This window comes from Cyprinodon tularosa, unplaced genomic scaffold (assembly GCF_016077235.1).
Source record: "Cyprinodon tularosa strain WSP-4 unplaced genomic scaffold, ASM1607723v1 ctg246, whole genome shotgun sequence".
Taxonomy (NCBI): Eukaryota; Metazoa; Chordata; class Actinopteri; order Cyprinodontiformes; family Cyprinodontidae; genus Cyprinodon; species Cyprinodon tularosa.
The window spans coordinates 802071-816926 of record NW_024038913.1 but is presented as its reverse complement, the minus strand read 5'-3'; the positions used below and the strand labels follow the sequence as shown (position 1 = coordinate 816926).

Here is a 14856-nt window from a genome sequence, read left to right as displayed (position 1 = left end):
TAGAAATGTGGGTGAAATGTACACAGAAAAAAGGAGTATCATTAGATCATAAAGCAAGCATTTAACCTACTCACATTGGGTCCCTTCGGTCCTGTTTCTCCATTTTGACCTTGTGGCCCTTGAGGACCCTAAAAAATAAGAACAAAATCACATTTCACATTATTTGCAGCCAGGTTCATACAGTCTAGTGGTAACCAAAATCCCTCCTTAAGGGCCACAATTCTCCATGGCTTAGATGTGTCCTTGCTTCCTAACGCCTGAATTGAATATTTCATTTTTAAGCCTTAATCTCATGCTGAGGAGAATTTAAACATTTCAGTTTGCTCTGTTGCAGTAGGGACACATGTAAAGCATGAAGGACATCAGCTCTTCAGGACCGGAATTAGACACTAGGTAAAAGAGTTCTTTACCTGTTCTCCAGGAGATCCTGGAGGACCATCTTGTCCAGCTGATCCCTGCCAAGAGGAAAAAGCAAAAGCCAAACAAAAACTCATTTAAGATTATTTACTGAAACTGTTATTTATCTGTTTAACTCTCCCAACTTTGGTGAGAAAGTAAACTGAGCAAACCCCCTGCCAGACAGTTTTTATAACACCAGATGGCCTGTCATAGAAGTGAAATGTAACAACCCCCTCCATCTCGCTCGACACATTTATCCATACTTTATGAGGCAGCCAGGTGTGTTTATGTATGTATAACTGCATGTCTCTGTTTATGGCACAAAGCTTACCTTTTCTCCAGGCTTCCCAGTTGGCCCCCTTGCTCCTCTGTCCCCCCGGGATCCCTTTGGAATACAAGCATCTGCCTGATTAGCACATGTATGACTAGAGGTGGAAGATAAATGTATGATGATCTGAAAACCCTTCGGTGATCGGATGTTTGTGTCACTCCCAAAAATTGTTTTTACTTTGTTCTGCCTAATTTGACAAAAGTATTGTGCATAATCCACGCATGCTTACATTAGGACCTCTTTGACCTCCAGAACCTGGTTGACCAACAGGACCCTGTATTGTAAAGGTCAACAGTTATTTATCACTTAGATACTTTAAAAATATCCCAAGCATGAAGCTTAATATGATGAGATGTAGACTAAAATATCAGTGTAGTATTTACCCTTCTTCCTTTTTCTCCCAGGGATCCGGCCACACCAGGGAAACCAAGTGATCCCTGAAGACATGTGGAAGTTAATCAGCCTCAGCACTCCATTTATCATACGTCATCCCCAATGTCTCATTAACTTATAATTAACCACTGTATCGAATTAAAGCAAATCTAATCCATGAGCCTTAAATACATCATTCATCAACATGTAATGAATTGATGTCTCTAATGAACTATAAATAAAACAGTCTTTCTGAATATGCCATTTATCATACTTTATTTTTAATATGAAAGAAGGTGGTCCACCAAAGTCACATTTGTAGCAGCCTAAACCTCTGATAAAGAGACATGCGAACATATTCCCCACTGGTAATAGTTCTTTAATGTGGAATCACCTTGGGACCTTGTCGTCCAGGGTAACCCGGCAGGCCAGGAACCCCGAGTTTACCCTGCAAAAAGGGAAAGACAAGAGGGAGATGAGAGGATTTGAAAAATGTGTTTTTCAGCACTTTTGCTTAAGCAGGATGCTACAAATATCCTCCAGACCTGCTAAATATGTGTAAAAAACCCTTAAAAAATTCCACCTCTGCAAGAGAAGCACATCCCTATACTACATCGTTTAGAGCAGGGGTCACTAATAGACCCAGATCTGGATCTGGAAGTGATGTCTCATGTGGACCCAAAACTGATACCAAATTCAGAAACAATTAAATAAATGAGTAAATGAGAGAACATCAGAAATCAGATATGGATGTTCACTGAAACAGTTGAAAATATTCTTTGTAGGTGTGTAACTTATGTAGAGGTTTAAAGCTTTGACCTCATATCCAAAGCTTATATAACAGAATTTGGTAACAAATATAAAACTACATAAATAACATACCTTCTCTCCTGCTATACCAGGGGCTCCTGGATCTCCTAGAGGTCCAGTTTGTCCTTTCAGTCCTTCTGGTCCATCTTCTCCACGAGGACCAGGAGTGCCAGAATCACCCTAAAGTTAAAAATGAAAGAAATAGCATGGCATGTTGGTTGATGTTTTTTTTTTTCTCTGCAAATAAAAACTGCTGAATAGTATCAACGAATGTCGATACTATTCAGTATCATTCTCACCCTGTCTCCTTTAACACCCATGTCACCCTTTGCTCCTGGAAAGCCATCTTCTCCCTAAAATTTATCAAGGAGTGGTGACAGCAAATGACTGCTTCTAAATCTTATAGTTGCAATATAGATTAATAAAAAAAACTGTCATCAGCTTCTCTCACCTTTTCCCCCTTGCTCCCCTTTAGACCTCTAACTCCATCTGCTCCCTGTAAAAAAGACAAAGAATATGATCAGAATATGTAAACTCATAAAAAAAAGTCTTGGGACCTTTTGTTGGACACATTGTAAACTTGGTTTTCTAATGACATAACACAGGGTTGGCTTCTAATCTTTATTGTTCCTAATATTTTAGCCGAGTAAAGATTCCCCCTGAAAGCCAGGCAGCAGTAGGAATTAAAACAATCAAATACTAAGAAGAAAATAATTTCACTAGTTCCATTCCATTAGACCCCCAGGAACTTAGATTTGGTTGTCTCTCCACGATCCCTGCTATAAGAAATACCCTCTAGAACCGGGGACCTGCCGTTTTACCAGTCAGCTGTAAGTAATAGACTCTAACTGTTGGGATCTGGAGGTTTGTCCACTTTCTCCGCCAGAGGGCGTACAAGATCTCCTGGAGCCTGAGCCGACCATACCACCTGTCTCCTATCTGCTCATCAGGAGATCTGTATTTAAGGAGGCGGAGGGCTTCACTCCAGTGCCAGAGTGTTTGCCAGTAACGGTTAGCAAGCCTGAGCCAACCTACCTGTCTGTGATCTCTGACTTTTGTGAACCTAACCTGATATCGTTTTCTCCTCTCTGCTTCCCAGGTTGATCCTGCCTGAATACCTGAAACTCTGGAGAGTTTCTCTGCCGGTGATCTGTCTGCTCGTTCTCAGTAGAACTCTGGAGAGCTCTCTGTCAAGTATCTGCCTGCCAGCTCTCAGAAGATTACTGGAAGGAAACTCAATCTGTGATCTGCCTGCACTCTGTAAGCTCTGCCTCCGCCTCTGCCCTCAGCCTGCTGACAACCTCTGGACCCTCAAGGTTCCCCCCCTCTGCAGCTCTGCTCCACTCCTGAACAGGTACTGACCTGAACACTCTCAACCTGCAAAACACCTGGACCTCCACTAATCTCTCTGTCCTCCGCAGCAGTGAACCCACTCGTGACCAGTCAAGCCCCCTCTTGGATCTGATCAAACTGTGTACATTTATTGAACCCCCTTGTGACCAGTGAAGTCCCCTCCTGGATCAGATCAAACTTTGTACATTTATTGTAAATAAATCTTTGAACTTTTCTTCTGCCTCCGAGTGTTCTGCATGTGGGTTAGACACTTTAATCCGAACATGACACTAACAACTTGTGTGTCCTTGTAGACGTGCGGACATATGAAGCAATAGAAAATTTCTAAAGTCAGTAAATATTATTATCATGCCTCACCTTAACCTTATCATGCCTCACCTTAACTCCTCGACTGCCTGGATATCCAATAGGTCCCTGGGCACCCGGTAAACCCTAAAAAAATAAATATTTAAAAGAAATCCTGTTATGGGTTTAAATATATAAAACATTAAAGGTGCAGTAAGAGAGCTTTTCTAACACATTTTTTACCATGTGGCTTAAATATCTCCCCACAGCCCCTTAGCAAGCAGTGAAATAGAAGGTCTGGAAGTAAAAATAAAATAAATGGTCCCCGCTACAGTGAGAAATCAATGAGCAACCCCAACTAATCACAAAACACGGTCCATTGTACACAACTGGTTCCTGACACGTCAATCATGGTCGTCTGCTTGTGCCTCTCCCCAGTGCGCTTACCCTGACACATGAACGAATTGACCCCCAATGCTCATGCAGGATGCCATGGCTGGAAGCTAGCCACTGTTATGCTACGTTCACACCTAAATCTGCAAGAGCAGCAAAAAAGTGCATGCTGCTTCATTTGTTATGCTTGTACAAGTTTACTTCTGATGCACGGCTGAAGTATCTTTTCTAGGGTGACCAGATTTGGGTTTCTGAATAGGAGGACACTGTTTTTCTGGTGTACTGTAGTCAACGAAAATCCCGGTTGCTGCTCTGGCTGTGCGGTGGAAAAATTGGGTCTGATGCATGGGCTGGGCTACCCTATCCTTTCTTTGCCTGTAAGAATGGCAGCTATATTTGCTGTGAGGGTAAAAAGTTTGAATCTATTTTGAAGTGAGAAAGCCCACCTGAACACATCGTCAGTGCAGTCAGTTCATCCAGATTACCATCCTGTCATCAACTATTATTTCTGTCACAGCCGCTCAGACTCCCCGTACACTGGCGGTGCACTTTCACTAGGAATCCCATTCAACAGCAGCCTCTGGCCCGGTCGCTTCAGCTGCGGCAAACCGCGAGGAGGCGACCAGTTGGAGGGCGTTTTTCATATAATTAATCCAAACTGCAGGCACCAGGATAATAAAAGCGAACATGTTTTGCCAGCAGATTTCAGTATTTTAAGGTAATTTAGGCGTTAATAAACTGTTTCAGAGGAGTGAACATAGCCCTCTGCATCATCAGCGCTGCTCCTGCTGCTTCATGTGTTTTGAAGGTGTGGTTTCGAGGGGTAGTCTGAAGGGAGAGGCATGGTTGTGTATGTGCAAAAATATAGCTAAAACCATTTTTTTCAAGATCTCCTACAGCACCTTTAAATGGTGTCACAAAGTCACAGTGTTCCAGTTGTTAGAACATTTTTTTCTTTGAATGGACTAATATTTCTTATAAAAATGAAAACATTAATGAAACACTAGTTGCCCTAATGACAAGCCTTATTGTAAGTTTCAGTCAACCTAAAATTAATAAATAAATTAATGATTCGGTTGCTTTATATCTCTCTACATCACCACAGTAGATGAGCCTCAGACATACTGTTACCCACTTGGATGCCTTTTTCTCCTGGTGGGCCCTCTCTTCCTGGGTGACCCTAAAGCAGAATGATAGATTTTACATTCTGTGAGCACTGGCCTAAATGCATCATTTTATATCTCTGCTTAACAGAATCTTTTGAATGAAACTAACAAATTAGAGGGTGTCAGAGTGAGAAATCATTATGGAGCATCATTGTGTCATAAAGCTCTGCAGGAACAATGCAAAGGGCAATATGTGAAGCTCATACAAATGTGTCTGACTGCAGCGGAAAATTAATTCCTTGTGATGAGAAAAGCCTCCCTGTTAGAAGATCCGTATTCCCTATTCTAAATGTCATGCTACACTGGATCAACTCACAACTTTCGCTACCAAGCAGACAGTTCACGTGTCTTACATTATTTGGTTCATTGCTGCAATAACTAGTATGCTAAATTGTACAGAGAGATGCTTGGTTTACTGAAAATATGAACACAGATCAGAATTTCTTTCTGTGAAAAAGTGAACTAAACTCATAGTTTGAAGACTGCATTTTATGTTTCCTCAGATTAAGACTTTTTTTTTTTTTTTATAGAACTCTATGTGCCTTTATATTTGTTCATCAGTGTATACTTACAGGAGGACCATCAACGCCTGGCAGTCCCTGCATGCCCTGTTTACCTTGGGGACCCTGCAAGAAACATAAATAGTATAGAGTACTAAACCATTTAACTTTATACTTTAAGGAACAAATTTACCACTAGATAGGTTACATAACATGTTTAAGAGTATATTTTATTTTTTATTTTTGCTTCCAGCTACATGATAGGCCCTGACAGAGGCTTTCTACAACCTTAAATGCTTTTCTCTGTTTGCTGAGTATTGATTTTCTGTCTAGACCTGTCTTTTCAGAATTGTAGCCAGAAGTGGTTGGGTCATACTGTCCTGCTTGGCCTGCCTCCCCTGGGTGTGTAGTGACAGGGGTCAGGGGATCACAGCTTTATTTCTTAAATTGACTTGGAGACATGTTCCCTACCTTTTCTCCTGGCAATCCAATGGGACCCTGAGGACCAGGAAACCCCTGAAGCCAAGCAAAGCATCAATCAGATTAAGTGATAGTTGATTTAGAAATGGTTAGGAGTCAAGATACCGCTTAAATCTTCACAATATAATTTTTCAACTTCCAGAAATGTAAAGTCTTCAGCACACTTCCTTAACAAAAATACACATATATCCCACAAACAATGATTAGTTAGTTTCTGGTATTTGTGTCTGTTACCTATGTATGGAGGACCAACTATGCCATATTTAAAAATAAATAAATGCTCAATAAATAAATAAGCATCAAATAAATTGTCCCCAAAAATACAATGAAAAAATAAATGTAGGTATAAATTGAATTATACAGTGAGACATAAATATATGAATCTCTTTTAATTAGCTTCTTTATTTATTCGCCTTTGTAATAATATTACATTATTTATTTATTGTCCGTTATAATTTTCAACTTCATTTATTTATTACTTTTTTTTTAAGTATTTATTTATGTGCATGATATAATATTTTTGTCTGTTTTTTTCTTCCTTTGTATTTTTTTATCCCGTTTATTTCTTCAAAGCTATTTATTTCTGCTATTGTTTTTACATCTCTGTATGCATTTTTTTGCCTAACTATGCAAATGAGGAGGGGGTGTGTCTTAGAGGGTCAACTTTATTTATTGAGCATTTATCTATTGATTGATTTCTGTATTTATTTTTAAATATGGCAGAGTTGGTCCCCCATACATATGCTGGCGAACCTTAATAGAATTTACAAAAATGCAAGAGTAGATAAGGTCAGACAGCGATTTAAGGATATTTGCTGGCACCTGAGCTCCTGGGTTTCCTTGTTGGCCTGGGGGCCCTATTTCTCCAGGCGGACCCTGAAAACAGATACAACAATGAACATACTTTCTACATACTTGTTCTATAGTGGGAGATGTATGAAAATAAAAGCCTTTCATTTACATCAATGAATTACACTCTTCACTTGTTTGTAAATATATAAACTGTTTATAATGTCCTTATATGTGATTTCATGTCTAGAGAGGTGACATACAATCTGAAGTGATGAAAAACGACTAACCAGGTTGCCTTTGGATCCTTGCACTCCATCAATTCCACTAATCCCCTGAAAAACAGACACAAATAAAAAATCATACTTGAATTAAAGACACTGATGTTCTAGGTATTATTGTTTTTTTTATAGGATTATTGTTGTCCGTAGTTCTTATATAATGTGACTTACTGGCTGGCCAGGTTGGCCAGGTGGCCCCCTTTGCCCAACAAGACCTCGGGGACCCTGAGGAATTAAAATAACAAATGTTTAGCAGCTAACCTGGATTGGGTGAGTATCCATTCAATTCAGCTCATTTCTATTCATAGAATGCCGCCTTAAGGCACCTTACAGTTCAATTAACTCAAATCATGCAGACATATTGGTTATTATTTTAATCTAACGAAACCCAGCTGTAACCATGGTAACATACTGCCAAACCAGAGCATCAGTCAAGTTTAATTACCAAAAATAAAAGTTTTTAAAAAGCTTTTTATTTTGGTCCTTAAATTCAAAGCTACATGGTTAATTTCTGAAAAAACCATGAAACATTGGTAATTAGTTTTCCATTACGTTCTGCTATTTAGAAATCAGACGCAAAATCCTTATAGACATCTTGCAAAAGCCTTGCAAAATTGATAAGATGTGAAAAACTGCTTCATTTGTATGCATGAACTCACATATTAGCCATGGAGGGAAATAAAGGAGTATATAAAGGTGCAGGGGAAGCTGACGGAAACACGTTTGTGCACATTATATGTTGAGTTCCATAAAGAAGAGTTGTGCTAAACCATAAATCCAAACTGGAGGGGGATGTAGAAAAAGCAAGACATCCACCATGTTTTTCAGTGACTGAACATGTCAGTGTTTTATGTGTCTGCCATAAAGACTGTGCTAGTTGGCATGTGTGCTTGTGTGATATGTTTTTGTCAGCCACCCTCTTTGTAGGCTGGCCAAGCCACCTGTTCCAAAGCCACATCTGTGATCTCCTGGGAAGTGATTGATATGGAAATGTAATCATTCGGGCCAGGATTTTGTCTCTTACCTTGCAGAAACTCTCTTTCCCTTTTGCTTGCTCAATCTATCTCATCTTATTCTCCACGACCAGATTTCTGTCTTGTTTTTGTGTCATGCTGTTCCTCTATTTCCCATTACTCCCCGTTTCTCTTCATAACAACTAAGAGTATTCCTTTCCAATGTTTTGTGGTTTATCAGACTTTTCCCTCACATGGTACATGGCAGCTCTATTTCCTCAAGCACTGAGAGATCCATTTGGATAGACACAACCATGCTGAGCTTTAACCTCTCCTACTGAGAGAAAGATAGAGGTGAGTTATAACCAATTAACCAGTTTTCACAGCAGATGCATCAAACAATGGCTGCTTCTACAAAAGAGTTGTGAACTTTCTGTCTGAGGTAGGCTGTTAGTTTTCTGGACTGTTTCCACAAACCAGTGAGAATCTTGGTGACAGATTTTTAATGTAACCTGGAGTGCAAGCCCATTAAAGTGGAAGTTTTTGATAGAAGACTTCAGAGTTGAAAATTGTGGACATATATATTTTTTTCACAGTCTTAGTTTTTGATAAGATGCCCCACCTAAATGAAGTAGAAACATGTCCTGATAAAGATTTGTAAAAAGACAATGTGTTGTTATAAATACCTGGTCATTTTGATATGCAATAATTTGTTGTAGTGCAATAGCAGCAATTTTTGGAGTTTTTTTTTTTTTTTTTTTTTTGCTTTCCCATCCAGTTTAATGTGTGTTGTGCCAAAAAAAAATTAAAAAAATCTTTGGTCACAGTTCATTAATGTTTGTCATAGTTACAGTTGTTATTAGCCAAATGGACTAGAGCTTATTTACATATTGTTTACGTGACACGTCTGACAAATATTCAGTCACATTTTAACAATTCAACTTTTAACAATTGAAGAGAGATTAAATGAAAACTTCCTCAATAAAACTTTGTAGACACCACAATTAACTTCGAAATGTTAAGAATACATTTTAACAACCTTTCATGCTTACAGGAAGTGTTTATGATTAAGATAACTGTTGCTAGAGTGAATTTGGGATTCTTGATTTTCTGTTGCTGCAATAAAAGTTACTTGTTAGATTTTTTTGTTTGTGCAAATGTTGTGAGCTTTGCAGACAGCAAAGACTGATTAGTAAAAGATTCTTTACTGAATTTGAACCATAAAAACTTTACCACTCGAGGGGTTTTGAGCATATTTGCAAAGAAAAGAGAATTTTTATGTTTAAGGCAATATCTAAATAAATACACATATTTGTACAGTTTTTGCTTCTTTAAAGCTCTGGGTCGGTTGTTCTTTCAGCTCTGCATGTCTTAGAGTCTATGTAATCCAGAAGAAGATTATTAGATTACTCAATTAGTTAACGATTATTTTAATAATCACAATTAATCTGATTTTTTTTTTTTATTCCTATTATTAAAAAAAAACATACATGGTTGTTTAGTAATATTAATAGAAGAAAACATAAATTAAACCAACCTGGACATACCCATAGCAACTGTAAAACTGGCTAAACTGAGAATTAACACCTGAAAAACAGTTTGCTAGCCTCTTACGATACTATCAGACACCAAATCTGATTATTACCAAGCATGTACAATAAAAAGTCTCTTAGAACCATTCATTTAACATGAAGTATGTGAAAAGATCTGAAATAGCAACACATGAAAAGTCAGGCACAGATTAAGATCAAAGTGATATATCTCAGTCAGAAATATCCCACTTTAGATGTTTTGGGACACCAGTAAATCACACAAGAGCCCTTAAACACAAAAGGAGAACATAAGAACAGTGGAAAATCGTCTAAAAAGTAAATGGCTATCCATGGCAACAACTAAAGCACCTCAGACATGGCTTGACTTAGTTAAGAGCAGAAATTGCACTAATGGATACATCCCATAGATATAAAACACCCATTGCCATATATTTCCTCTTAACAAATGATGTGATATTCTTAAAACTGCTTTCTGTTTCAGGTTATATTTATTTTTATATTAACTTTAGTTTGCTAAACTAAAACATTTCAATCTTACAAAAAACAAAAACTGATGGAAAATAAAAATGCTTTTTGAAAAAAATAAATATTTTCCTTTATATTTTTTTATATTTTCCTGTCAACAGTTAATATTCAGAGTATGTTGCAGATGAACTGTCTACATGTGTAGAGTCAAAATAAATGTTCTTATTCTGAACACTTACTGGTTCACCTGGTTGACCTCTTGGCCCCACAGGTCCATCAGAACCCTATAATAAAAAGAAACAAAAATGATTAGATCATTTGCAACATGAAAATGATCTAAAACTCTTGTAGATTGTGAAGATCTATATCAAGGAAAACAGTTCATTAGAAAAATTTGCTGTCTGACAGATAACAGTCTTCGAGCAAAGACTATCCGTCTTCTCAATCTTCTCAGCCTTCATCACAGATTGGCACTGTGCTGACCGAGCGGCTAGCTTTCATATCAGGGATGCGGCAGTTGGCTTTTATGTGTTTTGCAAACCTTTGTGCTGAATGAACTCCAGCCAGCACAGCAGAATTAATAATGCAGGAGTTTATGAGTATATTTAATCAAAGCCTTCTTAGACGTGTGATGCCTTTCCGTCTAAATGGCTTGAAATTTATTTATTGATCTAAAAATGGTTTTTCTATCTTAATGTTATCATAAAAAACAAAAACAAAAAAAATATTTTTAAACATGCTTGAGGTTGGGTTTTTCATTTTCAGGTTGTGTTGTTCATTGTAGTTATATTTTCAAAAGAATAGTGCTCTCACCTTCTCTCCTGGCTCTCCAACAGGCCCAGGAGGACCAGACCGTCCTCTGTCCCCCTAAAACATAAAAGCATTAGATTATGCTATAGCAGGGAGATATTATATTTTTCTTTTAGTGTGGACTGTCTTAAAAAAGCCATCATAATCATTAGATTCATAAGGTTTTAATGCATGCTAACATCTGAGAGGCTAAATTAAAACAGCCACAATGTCAGATTACCACAAAAAAAAAACTCACCATGTGTCCCTTGTTTCCTGGGAGGCCTGGCAGGCCATCAAAACCCCTGTCACCCTGAGATGTTAAAGAGAAACAAGTGCATTAAACTCTGGAAAACACACACACACACACACACACACACAAACTCACGCAGTAATGTGTAAACATTAGCAGCATTATCTTTAAAGTCTCCCCTGGCAGACCTTTCCATCTGCTTGTGTGTCAAAGAGGGAGAGTGAGCTTTCAGATTAGCTGTAGGTCAGCTAAAGTGCTGCTTTGACTGATAAAGACCCAGTTCGGGATCAAGGAAGCTGATTTATTCACTAAGCTCTTCCTGCAGCTGTTATGTTTTAGCTGATTTTCAAAACATATAATAGGCTTGGGGCTGGCCAGCACTTATTTACATGCTTACACTCCCAATAACACAAGTGGAGGTGGTGTGGTATTGTTAGAACACCTTACTGCATAAAATGTATGATCATTTATTATCATTGAAAGAAACGAGTCAGATGATTGTGCACCTTACCCAAACTTTATTTGCTGTTTATGCCATGTGGTAAACTTTACCTTTACACCTGTTTCACCTGGAGCTCCACGGCCTCCATCAACACCTGCACGTCCCTGTAAGATATTCAATCCGATCAGGTTTGGTTTTACTCTACATTTGGTACTGAATGTTTTTAACACAGAGGTACCCTAGAAATCTTACCCTCTTGCCTGGCTTTCCATTCATTCCAGGGGGTCCTGGAAATCCACGGGGTCCCTATGTAAAGATGGAAATTGGAAAAGATGCCAAAAAGAGAGTCAAGAACAAAAGTAGATCAATATTCTGACAGGAATGGTATAACAGAAGCTCAGAGAGATGTAGAGATAATATTACAGAGGGGCCGTTGTCTCCTTGGTCTCCTTTGAGCCCAGGTGGACCTGGAAGACCCTATGAATGAAACATAAATGTTATTTTATTTGACAGAGTAGGCAATACTATCAAAACACATGCAAACCCTTATAGAACTTCTTGAGTTTTCTTATGAAAGTGTTTGCTATACAAAGAGAAACAAGCAGTCTGCATGCATGTAAATGAAGTAAGAGAGACCATGAAACAAAAACAAAAAGTGTCTTAATTTTGACACTAAAATCCTCAAAATGGATTTACATTTGGTCTGAATCAGAGTAGTTACAATACTCACCACTGGACCTGGTCGTCCTGTAAGGCCTAATGGACCAGGAGGGCCCTGAAGTGACAGCTGAAGAAAAATCATAATCTTTAATATTCATGTTATATTAAATCAAACTGAGTACATAAAGTTTCATTTAATGTTATCATTCCTGATGTTCTGCTATGAGGCAAACCTTGGTCTGTTGCAGGATTGCTTGTGCTTGTGCTTGTTGGGGAGACACCACTGGCCCTTTCTGTGAATCGCCTCCAAACTGGAACTGTTGACAGGGAAAGAAGAGGTAGTCCCAATGCTCAATTCCCTCATGTAAATGGACTTCAGTCACACAGCCCCCCCTTGTGGTCCTGACAACACAAAACAGATGAGTGTGTATTCCTGGGCATATTGGTGTGTTATGAGGTCTTACTGGTAGCATGAGCAGGGTTCCTGGAGGACCTGGGATCCCATCAGCCCCAGGAAGACCAGGCCTCCCTTGGGGACCCTAAAGCAAGAGGAAAGAAAAGGGCAAAAGGATCAGCAACTGAGTCCCCTCTTGTGGGAAACCTAATATCTTCTGAAAACAGAAAGAAATACTGATGTGATAAGAATGTGATATGATTTTTTTGAGGAAATGCTTTTCTAAGATTAGGGGTAGAATTTGGTGAATAGTGTGTACAGTTAGGATAAATCTTCAGGAAATGAATTTAGGAACATGGTTGAAGAAGAGTTCACTTAAGCAGATGTTTTGTCCCATCTGCCAATCCAGATCTGAACAGCCTAACTCTCAGGGACTGCTTGTTGATATTCATGCATAGGAGTTGGTGAGGAAGATGATGAAAATAATGTTATGTATTTTGGCCCAGTTTTTTCTCTGTTTCAGGTTTTGCATGGCAAAGTCTAAGACTTCTAAGAAAAGTCCCTTGACCCCAAAGTGACAGAGCTCGCTAATGTGTGCATTTGTCACATTTTCATCTTAATTTTACATCTAAACTGATAGATTTGTAAGCATTACATGTAAGCATACTGATAGATTTGTAAGCATCTCCCCTATTGAACCACCACCTTTAAGTAACCCTAAAGGCTGTAGAGTCAGAGGCTTTAACCCTTGGCAGGCTCATCCATTGGCCTTAAGAGAGGAGTGAAACCAGCAACAAGTAGTTACTGGAGTTTTGGATTATAGTTTGGATTATTGGTTGAGGTATGTCACTTTACTTGCTTAATAGGAGCTGGAGTAGGTGTATCAGATTGATTATCACCACCTGATTAAAGTTGGACTATTGGGCTATTGAACCCACCCCCTGGATAAGGACTAACGAGGGTTGATAAGGGAAATAAAACTCAGACATAGTTCTCCCCAATAAAATATAGGCTTTTTATGGATTTGAGTTGGAAGCAAATACTTTCTGACTTGTCTGTGCTTATGTACTAAAGCTGAAGTTCAGACTATTGGAGTTTCTGGCTGTTGTGGTTTGGATGATGTTGTGCAACTGGGCATTTAAATACTTATGTGGGCAATGGTGGTGTTACCTGTGCAATATTTATTTTGAGTTTTTTTATTTGTCAGAGTTTTACATTACACGTCTATTTATTCCCTTAGATAAAATGCACATCTCAGGACTTAAATCACAGGAAATATCAGGGTCCAGTCTCTGATTTGGTGCTGAGCTGCGTTCCACACTCACCACATCACCAGGATCTCCCCTGGGTCCTGGAGGGCCTATTGGTCCAGCTGGCCCGGGAAGTCCCTGTAAAAATAAAAATGTACTTTGAATGAAAACACGGATAGTGAAAACTTTACTTCTTCAACATGTATTGTCAGGTCTTTCAAAAAGCTTTACAATAGTTTGTTACGTTCTCCTTGCTAGCTTGTAATGATGCATTAAGGTCCTCATGATCTGTGCACAAATAAGGGTCTATTTAAAACGTAACTTATTCCAGAAATTGAAAGAAATGAAATTGTATGTGTGCATGTACTGCACTACATGTACATGGACCCATTTCTCAGGAGGTTGGCATTACTGTTTTTAAATCATTTATGTTTGTATAAAATTATCCCATAATTAAATCTTAAGCTTTCAGTAAGTCTAAGGCATAATTATTTAAATAGGGTTTAAAAGTGAAATATTTTTGCACTATGTGTAATGAGTCTGTACAATATATTAATTTAACACAAAGAAAACTCTTAATGATATTCTCATTTTCTGACAAACATTTTTATATATGGTAGTTTGATCCATGCATGAATTATCATAAATTTTGATCCATGTGTTTAATATTAGTAGCTTACTTCTTGCCCGGGCGGGCCTGGGGGTCCTTCCACTAATAAACCCTGGAAACAAATACAAACAGTGTTTAATTTAGATGCAGAGAATATAAATTCCTTCCCCTGCATACAGAAGTCTGACTGCTATAATGATAATTAGAGTTCTTAAGCACCACACCGGTTCTATAATAGCTGGTTCTCCCTTTTGGCCTTTCTCTGCTCTGAGAATGGCCTGTAGTGGAGAAAAGGGAAAAAAAAATAGTATTAAATCTCAGAAATAGC

At 38.4% G+C, this 14856-nt stretch overlaps 1 protein-coding gene across 2 annotated transcripts in view; it reads right to left on the bottom strand.

Moving 5' to 3' along the window:
- The window catches only part of col5a3a (collagen, type V, alpha 3a), a 55755-nt gene that overhangs the window by 18803 nt on the left and 22096 nt on the right, over nt 1-14856 (bottom strand). For both annotated transcript variants that reach the window (XM_038287892.1, XM_038287891.1), the window contains 28 exons: nt 14753-14806; nt 14599-14640; nt 13994-14056; nt 12739-12813; nt 12508-12591; nt 12345-12401; nt 12038-12091; nt 11867-11920; nt 11725-11778; nt 11179-11232; nt 10944-10997; nt 10370-10414; nt 7331-7384; nt 7169-7213; nt 6912-6965; nt 6081-6125; nt 5682-5735; nt 5079-5123; nt 3644-3697; nt 2364-2408; nt 2212-2265; nt 1985-2092; nt 1497-1550; nt 1114-1167; nt 960-1004; nt 731-784; nt 411-455; nt 75-128 (listed from right to left, as the gene is read on the bottom strand). In XM_038287892.1, coding sequence (XP_038143820.1) covers nt 75-128; nt 411-455; nt 731-784; nt 960-1004; nt 1114-1167; nt 1497-1550; nt 1985-2092; nt 2212-2265; nt 2364-2408; nt 3644-3697; nt 5079-5123; nt 5682-5735; nt 6081-6125; nt 6912-6965; nt 7169-7213; nt 7331-7384; nt 10370-10414; nt 10944-10997; nt 11179-11232; nt 11725-11778; nt 11867-11920; nt 12038-12091; nt 12345-12401; nt 12508-12591; nt 12739-12813; nt 13994-14056; nt 14599-14640; nt 14753-14806 — 1554 coding nt within the window. The remainder of the gene's footprint in view (nt 1-74; nt 129-410; nt 456-730; nt 785-959; nt 1005-1113; nt 1168-1496; nt 1551-1984; nt 2093-2211; nt 2266-2363; nt 2409-3643; nt 3698-5078; nt 5124-5681; nt 5736-6080; nt 6126-6911; nt 6966-7168; nt 7214-7330; nt 7385-10369; nt 10415-10943; nt 10998-11178; nt 11233-11724; nt 11779-11866; nt 11921-12037; nt 12092-12344; nt 12402-12507; nt 12592-12738; nt 12814-13993; nt 14057-14598; nt 14641-14752; nt 14807-14856) is intronic.